Source organism: Athene cunicularia, assembly GCF_003259725.1.
Source record: "Athene cunicularia isolate RWA chromosome 2 unlocalized genomic scaffold, athCun1 chr2_part1, whole genome shotgun sequence".
Classification (NCBI taxonomy): Eukaryota; Metazoa; Chordata; class Aves; order Strigiformes; family Strigidae; genus Athene; species Athene cunicularia.
Window position 1 is genome coordinate 87,723,214 of NW_020799095.1, and position 19,110 is coordinate 87,742,323.

At 38.0% G+C, this 19,110-nt stretch overlaps 2 protein-coding genes across 2 annotated transcripts in view; one reads left to right on the plus strand and one right to left on the minus strand.

The window, feature by feature from the left end:
• Positions 1–14,110, plus strand: part of CTNNAL1 (catenin alpha like 1) — a 101,828-nt gene extending 87,718 nt beyond the window's left edge. Inside the window, exons 14-21 of the mRNA XM_026841407.1 lie at positions 6,019–6,056; positions 9,291–9,341; positions 9,438–9,592; positions 10,334–10,382; positions 11,213–11,269; positions 11,385–11,504; positions 13,734–13,817; positions 13,916–14,110. Coding sequence (XP_026697208.1) covers positions 6,019–6,056; positions 9,291–9,341; positions 9,438–9,592; positions 10,334–10,382; positions 11,213–11,269; positions 11,385–11,504; positions 13,734–13,817; positions 13,916–14,077 — 716 coding nt within the window. The 3' untranslated portion in view covers positions 14,078–14,110. The remainder of the gene's footprint in view (positions 1–6,018; positions 6,057–9,290; positions 9,342–9,437; positions 9,593–10,333; positions 10,383–11,212; positions 11,270–11,384; positions 11,505–13,733; positions 13,818–13,915) is intronic.
• A 1,176-nt stretch (positions 14,111–15,286) lies between these two features.
• FAM206A (family with sequence similarity 206 member A) lies at positions 15,287–19,081 on the minus strand. The gene is made up of 4 exons (XM_026841669.1): positions 16,452–19,081; positions 15,649–15,687; positions 15,507–15,576; positions 15,287–15,438 (listed from the first exon to the last, which is right to left on the minus strand). Exons 1-4 carry the CDS (start codon positions 16,625–16,627, stop codon positions 15,310–15,312), a joined length of 414 nt encoding a protein of 137 aa, XP_026697470.1. The 5' UTR covers positions 16,628–19,081; the 3' UTR covers positions 15,287–15,309.
• Positions 19,082–19,110: the final 29 nt, after the last annotated feature.

Sequence of the window (19,110 nt, forward strand, 5' to 3'; positions counted from 1 at the left end):
AGAGTTTATTTTTTCAGTTTAACTTTCTGTACTTGATTAGGTTTTTGTGTAATCAGTTCTTTTACGCCAGCATTGTTGTGAAGACAGTAAACAACCAACCATAGGGCAGTAGTATCTTAAATTGTTGCTGCTGGTTGCTAGATGAAAGCATGTCTGAGCCTGAAGACTTGTAAAAGGAAAACATATATTGAAATGCTGAGTGAGTTTACAATAATTGTGTGTAACAGGTTATTTGGAATTTGAGGTGTTTGATAAATACATGATTGTTATCCTACTTGTTTTCCCACCTTGGTCTGGAATGCCATAGAAAGACATGTAGCAATCGGAGATCCTGTTTATGGGCCTTTTAAATTTCAGTGGGTTTTTTATTTGTTTTGGGAGCCAAAGGCATATTGACTTTCTTTGAACATAGCATTAAATTTTATATAATGCAACTTAAAATATGGTATTACTCTAATATTACTGTATTACAATAAATTCAGAATTTGCAGGGCTGATCATTCAGTATCTGATTTTTTTTCATATTCATACAATGGTCTAGCAGGGTTGAATGATAATCTTTTTCTATATTCATATATATGTGTCCATGTGTGTATACATATATATACATATATTACTGTATTTAAAAATAATAGGAGGAGAATCAAGCAGCCATAGCAAAGCATATACTTGGCTCTCCAAACAAATAGTTCTTGAAGTGTTGTGACAGATTCCCAGCCTCCTCTGTAGTTAGTAACTTTCTCTTCTCTTGTGACTGTTGACAGCAGAAAACAAACAGTTTCCACAAGTGGTACTTTAAAGAATCATTTCACAAGGCAACCCAATGTCATTGCTTGAAGGAGAGAAAAGAGAAAGGCTAAGTGTTGCTGAGCATGTTGGAGGCTATAGTATGCGTGGGCCTGGGTGCAGTGAAGACTTACCTTCTCCTGTTTGGCGTAGCCAGATGAGTCTGTTCTTGTTAGTGTCTCTCGTTTCCTCAGTCTTTTTTCAGCATAAAGTGTTTTGATACCACCATTGGTAAGATGGTAAGCATAGCTTATATTCCGTATATGGTCTTGGGTGAATTAGGTCTCGTATTGCCAAAACAATGCTTAAGAAATCATGTCTTTGTTTCCCTTGTCTCATGGCCCACCCTAGTAAGGGGCTGCTTCTCTCTGAATCTGTCTTGTTTCATATTAACTGTCAGTTATCTCCTTAGAAATAATTTGGTGTTCTGTATCCACCTGTCTTCTACAAAGTTTTCCTCTGTCCTGTGGGCTAATCTTTGTTTCTTATTTTCTGTTTTCTCTTGTTGGACTTCAGAGTGACTCTCGTCAAAAAAAAAAAAAAAAAAAAAAAAAAGGAAAAAATCTTACCTTTTTACTTCCAGAAAATACCCTAAACTTACTTTGCCACTTTCCACATTATTTTTGTCCTAGAAAACACAACTGATGACCCAATAAATAAACTATTCGTTTGCTAACAGATTATAAGAATGGCATCCACAAAACTTTTGCCTCCAAACACAATGAAGTTGCACAATATTTTATAAGATTTTATTTTTTGCATAGCTCATCATATTTGTCTTAATGTTGAGGTTGGTAAAAGTGTCTTTATTTTACAGACTAAAATGTTAACAAGTGCTTTATTCCTAGTAGAATTGTGATTGTGTGTAACAAAAGACAGAATTACAGTAAGAAGGTATATATTTTTTTTCTCCTCGGTTTAAAAACTTGTATTTTTGTACTACCAATGTAAATGTTTGGCTTTGTTAGAGAGTTCAAGAATACAGTTTAAGAGGCAAAAATTGAATGGTGACTAAATGTGCTGGACACATCAAATAAAAGAAACATTTTTCTGCTTATACTGGATTCCCATTGTTTATACTGATTTATTTTTAGGAGCACTTGCATAATTCCTCATCCAGTGTTTATTTAATATCAGCAAATCAGGTGTTTCTCATACTGAGGTTCAAAACTCAGATGGTAGAGAGCTGGATTCAGCTTGGAAATGAAGCAATATGTTACTCAATTTTGTATTTGCCCCAGCTCATGCCCAAATTGAAATGGGCTTGTCTTGGGGAGGGGGATGCACATGCATGTAGGTGTGGGGGAGGTTGGTGAGCACACCACAGCCCAGTAACTCTCACATGTATTTTGAAAAAGTCTCTGTGCTATGCAGAACTGTACAGTGAGGTGGAGCTGGTTCCCTTTTGCTTAATCCTAATCCTCTCTTTAATCAAGCAGTGGGGATTCTTACAGCACCCATTCTGTACAGTGTTGGTGTTGGAAGCGTTATGTGGCTGGTCTAGGCTGAGGAGAGTGCCGGGCTTCTCTAGAGGTGGTTCCTGTTAGCTTGGAGATTTGGTTCAGCCCATAAAGGGAACGGTTTGTTCCCAGACTTCTTACTAGTTTAGGTTAGATACTTAACTTTGAGGCTCTTGCATTTTCAAATGAATCACCCAACAAAAGCACCTCTCATTGATCCAATCTGTTGGATGTCAGCCAATCTTCTTTTTCTAACTTTCTGGTTTCAACATGCTGGAGAAGAATGTGAATAATCCCCAGATTGCTCCCTTGTAACTTGGTCAGAAGTAAGAGAATGATTTATGAAGATAACTTCCTTTTCTGCCTTCCTCTTTTGCTTTGCCCATTTGATTTGAGAGGAGTTAAATGACCATGAGGATCTGGGAGGGCCATGGTTGATGAATAGGGGATACAGATCAGAATTTCAGAATTTAGAAATGAGAGTTCTAAAAAAGAAGGATGAAGCAGGGATGCAGCCATCCTATACTCAGATAAGAAGTGAGGTCAAAAGCAGGATATATTAGTTGGAATAGAGACATTTTGGAGGAAAAACATGACTGGGACCACTGGAAAGCAGAAAATTGAAAGACAGAGTAAAATAAAAAATAATTTTAAATTAAAAAAAAAGGAAAAGAATGTTAGAGAAAACATTAGACTAAACAAAGGCAGACTCCAATAAACAGAAGGAAGATCATAATATGGCAAAAAGCCTTTTGCTATTACAGCAAAGATCTGACTTTTTTCTTTTTTTCTTTTAACTAAAGAAATTAAAATAGCTGAAAAAATATGTGTATTCTGTTAATGGAATCAAATATAAATTCTGTGATTATACTGATGTAATGAAGTATTTTCTGATTAAGTAGAATTATCTCTGGCCTGTTGATCTGAACTTTTGAAATGTCTGGTATCTGAGAGTCCAGTGAAGTGGGGGTTTTGTGGGTGTTTTTTGGTTGGTTTTGTTTGTTTGTTTGTTTTTTAAATATTCCAAGAAATAGATAGTGAGATACTTCCTCTTTCTGAATATAGTGAGCAACTAAACCTTGCAAAGCCAAATGATGGGGATTGCTTGAAGAGCAAAAAAAAAAATTTTATTTTTTTTTTGTTTACCACCTCTTCCCATTTGGTTTCCATAATTTTGAATGCCCACCTTGTGTGTGTGAGTAGTACGTCCTCTCAGTATGAATTCATATTCCGTTTGCTATGTCAAAGCTTCCTGTGTCTGAAGGTATTTTTTTTAACATGGCACAACAGGCTTTTATGTAGCACCAAGGAAATCTTTCATGCTATAGCTTTTTTTAATTTACAAGTTAGCTTTTGTTCTTGGCAGATCTTACATGCTTTCTTATATGCCCTTTAGCTGACATTTTGGTACATAGGACGTTCTAAATCACTTCTTAGAATTTCTGTCAGTCTTTAGTGAGAAATCTTGCTTGGATGCATGTTTGGGCAATTATTATCTGAATAATTCTGCATTGTGAAAAAAACTGGCAGCTTGTGTCCTGATAGGTCATTTCATCTTTCGCAAAACTGGGTCGGGGAAGGAAGAGGTAATCTTAGAAAGGACGAATTACATTTTTCATACTTATCAAGTGGGCTGAGAGACACTTGTCAACTTACTGAAATTTGGTTTTTAGGAGTCAGTTGTCCAGACAGGAAGCTTATGATCTTTTTTCTGTGGTGTCAGGAGATGAAGAGCATACTTTCAAAAAGTCATGAATGCACAAGACAACTGTCTGTTGAGGACTCAGAATGGAATTTCTCTAGGAGGTGATATAAGGGGAAGAAATATAAATTGTAGGGGAGTTTGTTGCTTGTCCTTTGTCTGTCAAGATGCATCTGGTCACAAGTGGTGTTCCTCAGGGCTCGGTGTTGGGACCATTTCTGTTCAACATCTTTATTGATGACCTTGATAAGGACATAGAGCGTATCATCAGTAAGTTCGCAGATGACACCAAGTTAAGCGGGAATGTCGATCTGCATGAAGATAGGGAGGCTCTACAGAGAGACTTGGATAGATTGGACCTGTAGGCCAACGTTAACGGGATGGGCTTCAACAGGGACAAGTGCCAGGTCCTGCACTTGGGCCACAACAACTCCCTGCATGGCTACAGGCTTGGGGAGGTGTGGCTGGAGCTGTCTGGAAGAGAAGGATCTGGGGGTTCTAACTGACAAGCAGCTGAACATGAGCCAGCAGTGTGCCCAGGTGCCCAAGAAAGCCAACGGCATCCTGGCTTGTATTAGAAATAGAGTGACCAGCAGAAGAGGGGAGGTCATAGTCCCCCTGTACTCTGCACTGGTGAGGCCACACGGGGAGTACTGTGTCCAGTTTTGGGCACCTCAAAACAAGAGAGATATTGAGGTGCTGGAGCGAGTGCAGAGGAGGGAAACACAGCTGGTGAAGGGCCTGGAGAACAGATCCTGTGAGGAGAGATTGAGGGAGCGGGGACTGTTCAGTTTGAGGAGGAGAAGGCTGAGGGGAGACCTCATCACTCTCTACCGCTCCCTGAAAGGACATTGTAGAAAGGTTGGTGCTGGTCTCTTCCCACAGGTAATTAGCAATAGAACAAGAGAGAAGAGCTTTAAACTGCAACAGGGGGAGGTTCAGACTGGACATTAGGAAAAAACTTTTCCCAGAAAGAGTGTTGAGACAGTGGAACAGGCTGCCCAGGGAGGTGGTGGAGTCACCATCCCTGGATGTGTTTAAGGGTTGTTTGGATGAGACGCTGGGGGATATGGTGTAGGGGAGAACTTTGTAGAGTAGGACTGATGGTTGGACACGATGATCCCAAGGGTCTTTTCCAACCTGAATGATTCATGATCTCTATGCAAACCTGGTACAAATATCCATTATAGAAGCCTTTTGTTTCTTCAGGTAAAATCTATTTTTCACTAACTTAAGTTTTTTATTAATTTTATTTTAATTTTATTTAGCAGACTTTCCTCTCCTGCATCTATTGTAATTATTCATAAATAATTTTAAGTTTTCAGGTAATGGGAGCTCTAATCTAGGCTGTTAGCCCAGGCACTGTTTCCTCTTGCCGATAAACTCTTCTTCCCCACTTTTAGGTAACACTTAAAAGTATCTTTTTTTTTTTTTTCCTCCCATTTATTTTGCTTAGACTTGGACTATCTGAGGCTCCTGGGGATATAAGAAAAAATTCAGAAAGTGTAAAAGGCTATAGAACTTTTTTCTTTATAAAATACAGTGCACATGGGATATGTATAGTACAGTACAAATGAGGGGTTTATTTGCATTACTTAGAAAAACCTGCCTGCGTATTTCTCACTAGTTGCATTGCCTACTCCAAATTTTAGACCATTCAACCCATGCCAAGAAAAGCCTTACATGGAACTATCATTGTATGTTCTGTACTTTACAATAAAATGAGTGCATGTAGTGATAGCTACTCAGTCACTGGAGGGAGTTCCTTTACTCACTTGTGGATTGCATGCAAGGCACTAGAGACCTTACTGAGGGAAACTGTTCAGAGAAACTTTCTTATCGGCTAGTTGCTGAGAACTAAAATCTGAACGGTACAGAATTCTTGGCTGGTCTCTCCCTGGAAACATGAGACAGAGAGGGAATCCTCTGCAATATCGAAAGCAGAGGAATTACAGGTAAGTAATCTGCTTTTATAGTACTGCAACTTAAGGAAGGATGAAGTAAGGCATGTGATCCCATTGATTAGAATCTGCATACAAATTTTGGTGTAAATGTGTGTGTTCTTCATAGGAGAGAAGCGTGTCTACCTGTCACTGCCCAGACCAGGGGTAAGTTGCTTTTGGGATTGTTGTATTTACTTTATATCTGCTGTTAACTAATTGACTTCTTTCTGTGTCACACCTTGATGAGGACATAGCAATATCTTGGTAACATTCATCCTGACTGGATGGCGGATAGTAAAATATTGAACTTTGTCAGTTTACTAAATTAGTAACAAACATACTGAAAACCAGGATAATTAGTTACATAATATGCTTTGGTAGTACATGAGCTTTAATACCTGTTCATTAATATGACATTTTTTACCACGTACTCAGCTGTCACACTGTATAGTAAAAAATGCATTGTTTCTATTAAAACAGTAAGAATACACTGCAAGATACTGAAAATATATCTTGGTAATCTGATTTTTATAACATTGTTGCCCAAGTTGACCCATTTGGAACAAGTGGACATGATTGAGCCTGTTGTAGACTATTCAAATAATGGTTTTTGTTTCCTTCTTTCATCTTAGGTGTTTTTAATGCAGAGAAAAAAGCTAATTCATATGGTCAGGTTTAGTTAGGTAGTTAATATCCTTAGCTGATTACAACTGATATTACATTATTTCTGGGAGCATCTGTGTGTTAGAAAACCTCCTAAAACCATGTTGGTATCATGTAATCAGTCATTTGATTCACTTGCTACATACTTATATATCTTTTCATGGGTAGGAAAAAGGGGAAGAATGTTCTTAGACGGTACAGTAAGTTTTAGCTTGTTTCTTTCTCTCCTTGTTTTCTTAACCTGTAGTGTTGAGGAATTCAGGTGTGAAATGATCCCGTTTCCATGTCTCCTGTTGTGCAATTTGTGACTTCAAACACAATATGCTACTTCTGACCCTTAATGGAAAGAAAAAAGGTCATACATTATAAATCAAATCTCCAGATTTAAATGGAATATAATGTTAGGCTGGGTGAGCATGGGTGAATTTCATGGTTATGGAACTAAATACTGAGGCTGGAAAATAGATTGGTTCAGTGACTTTTGATAGGGTTTTTGTCCCTCACTCGTTTATCTAAGCTACACAGCTTCTGGACTTCAGCCAAAATTTAAAGAAGAGATGTTTCAAGTGAGATTCTCACTATTGATTCATATGCCTTTTAAAAATGCTTCCAATAAAACTTTGCTCCCAGGATTTAGATAGTTCTGCTTTGTTGTTATTTGAAAGGTTGCTGCCTTCTTTTGAATTTTGCGAGATATATAGATTTGGGGGAGTTACAATTAATATACGGTTTGAAAGCAGTCAGGAAATGTAGATTATGTCCATAAGACAGCAGAGTTTCTTCACAGAGTAATTTCTTTGCTGAACTGATGCACTAACCTTTGGAACTGCCTCTCTTCCCAGTGCTGTGTGTCTTCACTCCCTACTGCCATCACAGAGCTCTGCTGTGCCTGGCTAATACCCACGCTGTTCCTGCACAGAAACCACACTGTTCCTGTTGATCTAATCAGATTACATATTTTGTTACATCTGTTTAATTATGACCGTGCTGTTTGCTGGTAATGAGTGGCATCCTAGACCATGCCATAGTTGAGGACAGAGCAGTACTGATGATTCATATGTGTGCTTAATGCATAGGTATATTTTTCTCTATAGTATTAGGTGTCGAATCATGTTTTAAAAGCAGAATAACTGCTTACCTGATTTTTACCAATTCTCCTATTCAGATAGGGTGAGTGACCACTACCATGGAGAAAACTACAAATCTGACAAACTGTCTGAGGTTTCTTTAGTTACTTGTGGATAGAAAAACTTAATTGTTACAACTTAACTGAGTGCTGGTTTTTTTGAATACCGTTCACTCATCAGCTTAAATATTTGCCATACCTTGTAGCCCAGAGTTTGTGTTTACATACAGATCTAGTTTGGCTTTCTGTTCCTTTCTTCTTTCAAGACTCTGCCTTAAAACCAGCATTTCTTGAATTGCATCTCTAATGTGCAATATGGTGAAAATTAAATTATGATTAGGAGTTCTTACATTTTTGTTAAATTGGTATGAGATCAGCATTTCTAGTGCTCAGGTGGAATTACAGTGTCTGATCTGGGTAGACATGCATAAGATTCAGAACATATAAAAATTTTGGGATGGGAAAAGCGAAATGGCACGAAAGAGAAAACTGAGCAGCAAATTGCAGTAAGGAACTTCAATAGCAGTACTTTATTTTTGCTCAGATTCTTGAAGTGAGAGATGGAGATGGCACCTGGAGCTTATTTCTGATGCTGTTCACAATGAATAGTGCTTTTTTTTTTTTTTTTTTTTTTCCCTGGCAGGCATTACTGAGTTTAATTTGCCCAAGTACTCCCACTAATGAATAGCAGCTCTTTCCAGGCTCTCCGACAAGGATCTCAGTCCTGCACTCTTGTTATCCAGCCTCCTCCAGGGGCTCACACAACACCAAGTTATGACACCAGCTTTGTACTTCCCCTTCCTTGCACTCCAGTGCAGTTTCTGAATGTGGACTGTGGCTCCCATGTCTGTTTTTCTCTCTTTGTGTAGTGACAGCACCAGCATATGAAGTTAGAGTCAGGAATTGCTGCTCTCTACATACAAATTGATTTGAAATAAAACACGTATTACTGTATATATGTGTTATGCAGTTGGCAAGCTCTGCCTTATCAGGATAGTCCACCCACATCAGTACTACTCATTATTGTTTAATCTTAGCTAATATTTGGCTTGCAGCCAGACTGGCATTTCAGTTAGTTCATGACTTAAATGAAAGATGGAAACCCATAAAAAGATCAAAGTATTGGTATTTGTTTCCAACTACCTCAACAAAGTGACGCAGAATAATGAGCTACATTGTCACACCAGCGTTTACATGGGTTGTACTGTAGATCAGCTTGCTGCTAGATAAATCAACTTCCAAGTCCCTGTTATATCGATACCATCTTTGATGGAAAAAAATCAGTGCAGTCGTACTTGATGAAGACTTTATTTAGCCCAAAGGATTTAGAGGGTAAGAGATGGTACTGCATGAGGAAGAGGAGTCTGAAAACTGTGAAAGAGGTCTTGTCCTTGAAACTTCAGGGTGTCTGTGGGCACAGACCATGTTTGCACATGTCATTTCAGGGGGACAGGCAGATCAGAACAGGTTTTCAGCTTCTACTGAGAAGTTGCACCACTGTAACTCTCTTTCAATGTCTACCTCTGAGTATAAAACCACCTATTATGATTTGTTAGTAAAATGACTATTAATTCCTTTTATTTAAAAATATTATTTTTTGTTTGAAACAGAAGCATAATGCAAATCTGAAAGCATTAAAGCCAGTCAAACTAGATACTGAGGTAAGATGCCATCATTTTAGTAAAAAAACCTTTAATTTTTTTTATCTTGTCTGAGGAATGTATTTTAAGTGCCATAAATATGGTTACCATTTACAGGAACAGGCGAAAATTGCAAAACTTGGATTAGAATTGCATCTGCTCACATCTGATGTGGATTCTGAGACAGAGAAGTGGGAAGATCAGGAGAATGAGATTGTGCAACATGGACAAGGCATGTCAAGTATGGCCTACTCTATGTATTTATTTACCAGGTAATTACACTATATAAAGCATGTTTTGGTGGGAAGAAGAGCATTAAGAGTGTTTATAAGAAAAAAGACAACTTCATTTTCAGAGTATAATAATAGGGACACATTCAGAAATTAGCTTTAATTTCTATCTTTACACTTTATAAATTCTTTTATGTGTCTAAGCTGTTTAATAGTAAATTTAGGGGGGTTTTTAAGTGCTAAATATCTGTTTTGTTGCAGAATAGCTATTTAAATATCCCTTGGGTATGGAAAACATTTTAAGCATGTTCATAAATACTTTCAAGTTTAAGGGAATTAAAGCACACGTATATAACTGTAGATTAGAATTAGTGATTTCTGCTGTACTGGAAGGTGTTCTTCTGAAACTTGCCCATGCAATGTCTGCTTTCTTATTTGAAGAATTTAGAGGGGGGTGGTTTAAGAGTTGAAATTTTTTCTTACTTACTAGTCCAGTAATACTCAGTATGCCAGACACGGATTTCTGTCTTTTTTCAGCTGATGAGAACTGAACCATTGCTAATATCCCAATAGTGAGCTAGCCACTGAGGTGTTTATATGATATTTTGAAATGCAGTTCCTGTAGTAAGTTATTGCTGCACATAGTATCTTCTAAAAGAGTGATATTTTACAGTTCAATGGTGTGAATGGGGATGATAGAGAGATACTATAAATTGTGCAAGTAGCAGGTAAAATAATCCACAGTGTATATGACATATATTCTGCTTTCATTATTTCACACAGAGGAGAAGGACTTCTGAAAACTACTCAAGATTTATTTCATCAAGCAGAGGTAATATATTTTTAATAAAATAGGAATTAGACACTCTAAGTGAAGAACAAACTGGAACTTAACTCTTGGATTCCATACACATAAGTACAGTGTACGATGGATTGACTGGCAACTTAGATTTTAAGCCTAACTCTGGTACGTACTTTCTGAAAGCCAACTTTTAAGCATTCCAGTAGCAGCTTAAGACAGCATTCATTAAACTGACAGATTTCAGTTAGGAGTAGGAATAGCAAACTGGCGTTATGGCAAATATAGTGAACCTTAACGCATTAGTAGCAGTCATTGTATCACTTAGTTCAGTCCGCGATAGTGTTAACAGATACTCCATCCTAGCTGGACCAGCACTATTTTCATGGGAAAGAAAGAAGATGTAAAAATTTGAATAATACAGACAAAAGACAATGAGCCAAATGAAGCAATGTGGTGTGATATTTCCAAGATACATGTCTGCGTTTAACAGGAGACTGATGACCTTTGTCAGATCAATAAACAAACGTGGCAGGTGTCATCTACCCACTAAAACACTTGTGAGTTGCTACAGCACAAAAAAAAAAAATTGGGAGTCAGTTTTTTTCACATGTAAAGGGAAAGCCTTCGCTTTCTGGGAGAAAAAAATCTTTGTTTATCTGGGAGGATGGCAATTTGTGGTGTAGCTTGTTATTTCAGAAGTCATTGCAAACTGCTGACTTGTAAATTATAAATGTATATAACTATCACAAATATTTCCTGGTACCTTTTTACTTTATAGCACACTGGTTATTAAAACAACAAGGAGAAAGAGTCTCATCTTTGTGTGGTTTATTTTGTTACATGATTTCTTCCCCTTTCAGATTTTTGCTACAGAGGGCACAAAGCTTGCTTCAGCTCTTCATGCCTTTTCTGATCAGGTGATGTATGACACTAGTGATACTGCTTAAAAGCTGGTTGTGCTGTTTTCTCCATTAACTTAATATTGGAGTCTTTAACACAGAGTGTTTTTTTTCTTCCTGAAATGCATTTCAGGTACACGATGATGACAAACCCATGCTTCTGTTGGAGGCTGAAAAACTGATCTCTATGTGCAAACAGCTCCAGGTAACAGCTAAATCTTCTGTTCAGGGCAAAAGCGCTACATTTACAAAGGTAAGGTAAAAATTATATTTATTTCTGAAAGTAAGACCTAACTTGTTTTGAAATACAGTAACTTACTAATTTATGCTCCTAGTAAAATATGAAATGATTCCTAACAGCTGAACTTCTTGGATTGACAGAGGACCATAAAAATAAGTACAAAATTTTATGCTGTGTGCGTTTTTCTGTTACGCAGTATGTCATCGTTGCTGTTCCTTATGTAGAAGAGAAATTTATGTCAGCTTGAAGCGCTGTTTTGCGCTTAACATGTTATGAGAAGCAGATGTGTGAAGTATAGAGGAAGAACAGTAGGAACTGTTCCCCTTGCTGAAAACGTTTTCTCTCTTGGGACATCCCTCACTCATAACTGTAATCCAAGCCATTTACCGCACTACCTTGTCTCAGGAAAGGATTTTTTTTGCACAGGTGCTACTGTTTTCTAGACTTTTTTCTCTTCTTTTTTCTTTTCCCCAGTAACAGAGAAGGGCTTCAGTGAAATTTACCCTGACCTGACCCTCTCATTCATGCTGAGAGTTTGATAGGAGGCAAAATATAGGACACTGGCACCCAGCATACATGGAAGCCTGCCAGTCGATAGCTTGGACAGTATCACTCTACAGGCTTATATGAATGTTATTAGGGAGCACGGATATCCAAGTTTTACATAACTGGCCCAGTGGCCACAGACATACTATTAATATTAATGTTTTACAGAATACTTTCCTACCCCTAGCTTATCAGCTTTTGAGTCTAAGAATCAGTAAAGTAAGTAATAGGATTTTTTTCCTTCCTGTTACTAAAAGCATTGAAATTATTGTTTGGGTTTTGGATTTGACTGTTAATGAAAGAGTTTACAGAATTGTTTCCCAAGACAATGATGTTCTTGTACTACTCTTACAAAAAAAAAAAAAAAAAAAAAAAGGTGGAAAGCTGTCTGTAGGCTTCCACTACTTCATATTGCTTTTGGCTGTTGAGAACTTTTTTAAAAGAACTTCTGTCAACATGTCCATTAACTTGTGCACTAGATAAAGAGAGGTACTGGAATTTTATCATGCTGCAACTGATAATTTTCAGCTGAATAGAACGAGATAGAATAATACTGTAATTCACTACAGTAATAATACTGTAATCCACTAGAATTTCATTCAGAGAAATATGAATTGTAATTAAGATTACTTCACTAAGAAAGGACTTGAGTAATCAAAGTATTTATGAAGGCAGTATTTTATTTCTACCACTGTAATAAATATTGTTACTGATGCTTAACATAAATGTAACAAATCCCAAACTCCAAAGACTATTACTGAAATACATGTTTGCTTCTCAGTAGGTAGGTAATCTACCCTAGGCTCCCCAGAGTTTGTTCTGGTATTATTCTGTTATAAGTAAATACATATACAGCTGCCTCAAAAGTTTCAGCATTGTTACCACGGGAAGTAGATCTGCCAACCTTAGCAGGGAATAGAGGTCAGGCTTTTTGAAGAACTTCAGGTATCCCAGAGCAATGTGAGCAAGACCATTTCTGTGCACCTGGACGTTTGTTTCCAATAAGCTATGGAAAAGATGTTTCAATTTTACAGCATGGAGTGAAACTCGCTAGAACATTCAAGCCACTCAAAACCTGAGTGCCTCAGGGCTACTGCTTGGTTTGTTTTATACTCTCTAGCTAAACTAAATAGGAACTTGGGCTGTTTATACAGTGATGTATCACTATACAGTGATAATAAGCTATCAAATTCATGTTTGTCAAGGGCCCAGACTTGTGACCTGTGCTGAGTGTTAGACTTGACGCATAAACTAAAATGCTTTAAGATTTAACTAACTTTCAGTGTACCTCATATCAGGGTAAGTCTTACATGATGCATGGCTTTCTAAATCATGCTGATAGGACATAAACCAAAAGGAAAAACATGAAGAATTGTGAGGAATCACACTTAGGTGGTAAAAGCTTCTTTCCAAGACACTTATATTACTGTTTATTATTAGTTCCTTCTCCTGGGATGTATTTTGTTCCTTCTGCTTCCTAGCTCAAATCTTGGGTTAACAGAAGGGAAGCTATTGCTTTATATATACTAAATAGAGAAATTTTTAAAAGTTAGGCAAAACCTTTTGATTAGAAGGGACTTACGAAGGACAAATATTACCTATTCCAGTTTGAAATAGAGTATCATCTCATGCATTGAACAGTTGCCTAATAAAAGTAATGAGTGGTCTTACTCTACTCTTAATTGTCTTGTTTAGGTTGATGCATGCATTCTGAAAACAAGGAATGTGATGACTCTGTTATGCCAGCTTCTTCCACTTTGCTGCAAATTACTGAGAAAGGTACTTGGTTCATCTGCAGTATTTTAAAGTTTTGGGCTTTTTTTTTGTTTGGGGGTTTTTTGTTTGTTTCTAAGAATTTTTTTTTTTTTAATATACAGAATAAAGCAGGAAATGGCTGTCTCAAAGCTGCTCCACCATGGACAGAAGACAGAATACGAACTGTTACAAATGTGCATAGTCCAGAAAGGAGAGCTGAGACATTTGGAATCAAGTCTTTAGAAAATCATGTAACAAACATGACATTTTTAGAGAGCAAGTAAATCTAGCACTTAGAAATGCAGGAACTCCCATTTGAAAATAACACTTGCTGAATTTTCAATATTGCTTTCATTTGTGGAAAGTCGATCCAGGTTACTTTGAATTAAAACTGTTGACCTCTGTCACATCTAATTAATAGATGTCCCATTACTTAGCAATTACACCACCAACTAGTCTAATTGTTATGTATTTTTATAATGTGAATGCCTTTCCTATGCTCACTATTGATACCAGTTTTGTAATTAATGCTTATAAATGTCTTAATGGATGTTTCAACCCAAAGATGCTGCTAATAGACATTTTGTATAAAGAACCTTTTGCTGCATATGCTATATGTAACGCTACTGTTGAAGTCTGTAAAATCATCTCTGGCCTATTTCAGCCTATGTATTTGATAAAGCAGAATCAGAATCAGGAATATAGTCCGAAAGGCTGTGGCCTAAAGCACTGAAATGTTACCTTAGTTAGGAGTTACACCTTCAGTGAAGTAGTTCTAGGGGAAAAAAAAACTTTCAGTAGCTGCACCTATGAATTTTAAACTTGTTGATAGGATTCATATTTCCAAAAGTATATTTCTAAGTAATTAATACTCGATTCAAAGCCTTTTGCCATCTTTCTTTGTAGATGGTAGTTGTTGCTTCCTTTTTTATTACTGAGCAAAATTTGAATTGCATGTAGAACCACTGAAGTATTATGTAGACTTTGCATTATGCCATTTAAAAGTAAAGAAAATAGTCATTATGACAGACTTCTGTACAAAGGGCATTTTTTGACTTCAGGATGCCATGAAAATACAACCCGGTGTGAAACACGTATTTTTCAAGTTTATCTGCTCTTTGTACCTAGACTTCTGTTGCATTTTTATTTTCAATTCACCTCTGTCAAACTCCATACTGTATTAGTTTAGCTAAATTAAATGACAGCTAAAGCATATAGATTTTTCTGTACATATTACGCTTGCACTGAGCAGAAGTAAAGCTGCCTGTGGAACAGAAATACTCTTCAACATACCATTCTGTGCTTATTTAAAAACTTGTAGTGCTAGAATTCAGAGAAAAAGAGAAAGCAAATTTTAATATACAAAGTATTTGAACCCGTTTATTCTTCTATGGATCAAGCATTTAAGTTCCACTTTTAAAAAGAGGCACTAGCCTTTCAATACCATAAAAGTTACAATGTACAATAAAACTAGCTTATTTAGTATCAAATACAAATGATACCTGTGTAACTAATTTCATGAAGAAGAATTAAGACGTTTCAGCAAAACTTCCTCGTACTCCTTCTGCGTCAGAAGTCCTTGAGTTATACTCTTGCTTTCTTCAAATTTGGGTAGAACCACAGCAATGTATCCCTCGGTTGATGGCTAAAAAGCAAGACTGAAGTTAGCAGTGAAATAAAAGTTAGAAAATAAAAAGCAAGAAAGTGTCTTACCTTTTCTTGCAGAATAGCGGGATTGCTAAGAATGTTTTCATTCACTTCTATCAGTCGCCCTCGTATACAGCTGCAAAAATGTTTAGATTCAGTAGAAGTGCATGCTATGTCAAGCTAAGAAGTAAAAGGGAAAACCCCTTACCTATAAATGGTGTATTCTTCTCCATCTGTTGAAGATATCCTACACAGAGGGGCAAGTTCTGTTAAAAACTGAGCTCCCTGCATGTGAAAAGTAAACATACACACTTTAAATTAAAAAGGCCTGTGTAAAGTATTAGCATCAGCAACATAAGTTTGTTTCTCGAACAAAGCAGGGAAATGTGATAGTTACAGGTCGTTGTAAGTTACATAGCTGTGCTTCCCTACAGAAGGGAAGACGCCAACTTACATACACAAATTGAATAGAAGCTCAAGAGCTTACAAATTTAATCCTAATTAAGTTTCTTGCAGAATAACAGACTTCTAATTTGATTGGGTTAAAATCGGGGGAGAGAGAAGAAAAACAGCACCATTGATTTCAGTATAACCAGGTTAAACTATATAAACCTACTTGAAAACCCACCATGAAATACACTGAAGTAGCCCATCTGCTATCTCAGTTTGTTTGAGAGAAACAGTAGTCTCCAAATCCTTGGCATTTTGGTGGAAATTTTTTATCTTTTCAGGGATGTTTTAAGTTCCTCTGTACACTATGAAAAAAAAAATTACTAAAAGCGACTGTTAGCCTTGGTTTGAGCAACACTGGAAATGACCAGTGCTGCAGGAGCACTGGTGGCTGGGACAATTAAGACAAGCCCCTCTTAAGAAAGTCTATATTCAACTGGGGAGGGGCTGTTTTAAAACAAAATGCAAGGGTAACTTGGTGAGTTTCTATCCTAGAAAGGACAGAAAGTCTCAGGCAGTGTAAGAGATAAAGTGAAAATTAACTATATCAAAGCACCATACCCTTTTTGACTTCCCAGAGACCTTATTCTGGAGTCTGCTACAGTTGGCACTGATTTGGTAATTAATGCTTTTAATTGTTTTTCCACTTTGAAGAAGAGGATGGGCTTCTGCCAAGGTGATGACACAGATTCTGCAAAAAGAAATATAATTATTCCACTGTAGTTGTGAGAAACCATGCTCTTACATGCTCTAAGCACACTCCACAACCTCTGCCTATACCGGTAGGACTTAAAACTGGTACTACTTCATAGGGGCTCCTAATGTAAAATGCTAGTAGGACTTTCAGTGTTGTGAGAGCTGTTGTTTACTTTCACTCTTTAAAGCACAGTATTCTTCCCGCTCTAGTTTAGCAGGAAAGTTAAGCTGATTGTTCAGCTTACTGCAATGGGAATCACAGGATGGGCACCTACCAGGCTCAGGGAGGAAGGAAGGACAAACAGGGTGGGAGCTGGGTAGGGTAACCTGAGATAACGAAGGATAATTGTTGGCTGTAGATCAGGGACAAATTTTAGTTTCCCACTTACAAAAATGTCAGATACAGGATCAAATTGGACTCACTTTCTTCAGGGCATCTTGATGTCTGCTCTACCAAACCGAATAAAAATTGCATTCTGACCTAAAGCTACCCCCACTGAAGGTGCTTTATTGTGGGATACCAGACTGGCTCATCAGAAGCCGTACACTTCTTAGTTAAACAGAACCACAGCTTTTAAATAAGCTAGAGCTGTTCTATCTGTTGCTGTATCTCATGAGAGCATACTTGGTTCTTTTTTCTGCCAACAAGCTGAAGTAGATACTCAGGACGATCAAGTAAATCACAGTATGCTTTTGTCAGAAAACGTCATAAGGCAATGTTTCTCAGAACAGCTAGAGGTGATTAGTGGTGAACAGTTATTAGCGGATGAATCTTTTGGTGAACTGGGCTTTAGTTAACCTGCTGCTTGCAATTTATCTTTTTCAAAAGGCAGGTTGTTTCTGATCACGAAACTGGACAAGCCCAATTTTAAAGACCAGGCCTACCTTCATCCCTGAGCTAGAACCATGCTTAATGCACAAACAGGCAGAGCCCAGAACTTGCCAATAAATGAACAAAGATTAAGCTATTCTGTTTTCTTTAATAAGAGTTTAAAACCTATAGCAAGGATGAGAATTAACATTAACTGTAGAGAAAAATCACAGTGCAAAATCAGATCTTTCCCTGCGGATGCTGCATCCATCTCTCTGCACTCATCTTGCTGCGCAGCTCCCCGCAAGAGGGAGCCGGATCCTGGCAAATGCTTTCTGCACGTCCGAGCAGCTCAAAGGGACCAGAAGAGCTTCCTCCTCTTTCTACAGGGGAGATGACAAATCATCTATTTGAGCTGTTACCTATTAGAGCAGAGATCTGGCAAAACAAAAAAATCAAGAGAATTTTACACTGCTTAGAAGTATCAAACAGCCACAGCTCCATACATAATAACTGTAAAATACTTTATAGAGCATTTGGTTAATCTGCTGTAGAAGCCAAGGGCTCTGATATTTCAAAGTAGCAAAATAATCTTGATGATAGATATTTGAGCAAGTGTTTATATTTTTATTTCCTTTCCCCTGTATCAACAGGATTTAAACTGGGCTTGTACCTACATATTTATGATAGTATTTAGCACAAATGTGAGGGTGTGCTTTCTTGCTGTTGCCATCATAACTGTTATTCCCAGGTACTCGAGTTTCTGCTGCCCAAGAACAAGAAAATGAACTGTGCAGAAGAGGCACGGAGCAGCCCCAGCGCCGAAGGCTGCGGCACGGTGATGGCTCTGCCCTGTGCCAGGCATGCCCCTTTTCCTGAACTCTGAACAGGAGCAGGCAACCCACTGAGAACAACAAACACCTCCTCATCTTCCCCCAACACGCGAGCAATTGGCACTGCCCATTTTTGTGCGGATAGTAGTTAAGTTCTGGTCTTCCCTCGAGGACTAAACACCCCAGAAATGCTCACGATGCCACCGATCCACCCTGCAGTCAGAAGAGGCTTTAGCAGGGGGCAGGAGCTGGGGAAGGTAACATATGTTATGAAGAGTCCAAACCAGACAGAGGGTTGATTTATTCCAAATAACTGGATATCTAGCTACATCAAAGTAGACACAACGTATGACATTTTATTTCCTATCTTGCATTCACTGTAGTACAGAAATGTACAATTAAAAGCAATTAAGTTGTACATAGAAAAAGATAAATGTTTGTTCAAACTGAGACAAGTAATTTCCTGGAAACCAAGTTCAGCAGACTACTTCTAAATGCCATTATGAAAAAGCCTTTTGAAATGGCTTTTCTTGCTCTTCTGCTACTGAAGATGATGTAAAGGGCCCTTTCAGCAGGAGAGGATGCAGGGACGAGAGGGCAGCACTTACAGACACTGAAGGGGCCTTTTTAAAAATCTGCTGAGCAATATGGGGAGGGGGAGTGAGTTCAAGCTGCACTGCTCCTACTGCAGTAGTCATTGAGGATACAGGGAGGCTCAGATGTGTCACTCCCGCATCCTCCCATCTTCCAGAAGAATCCCTCCTCGCCCGCTATTTTGCACCTGCCCCACTCGAGGCCTTTCTGCCGGTTTCAGCGCCCGTCGCTGCCCCTCTCCGAGCGCCAGGGGGACGCCGCGGCCTCGGTCACGAGGTAGCACGGG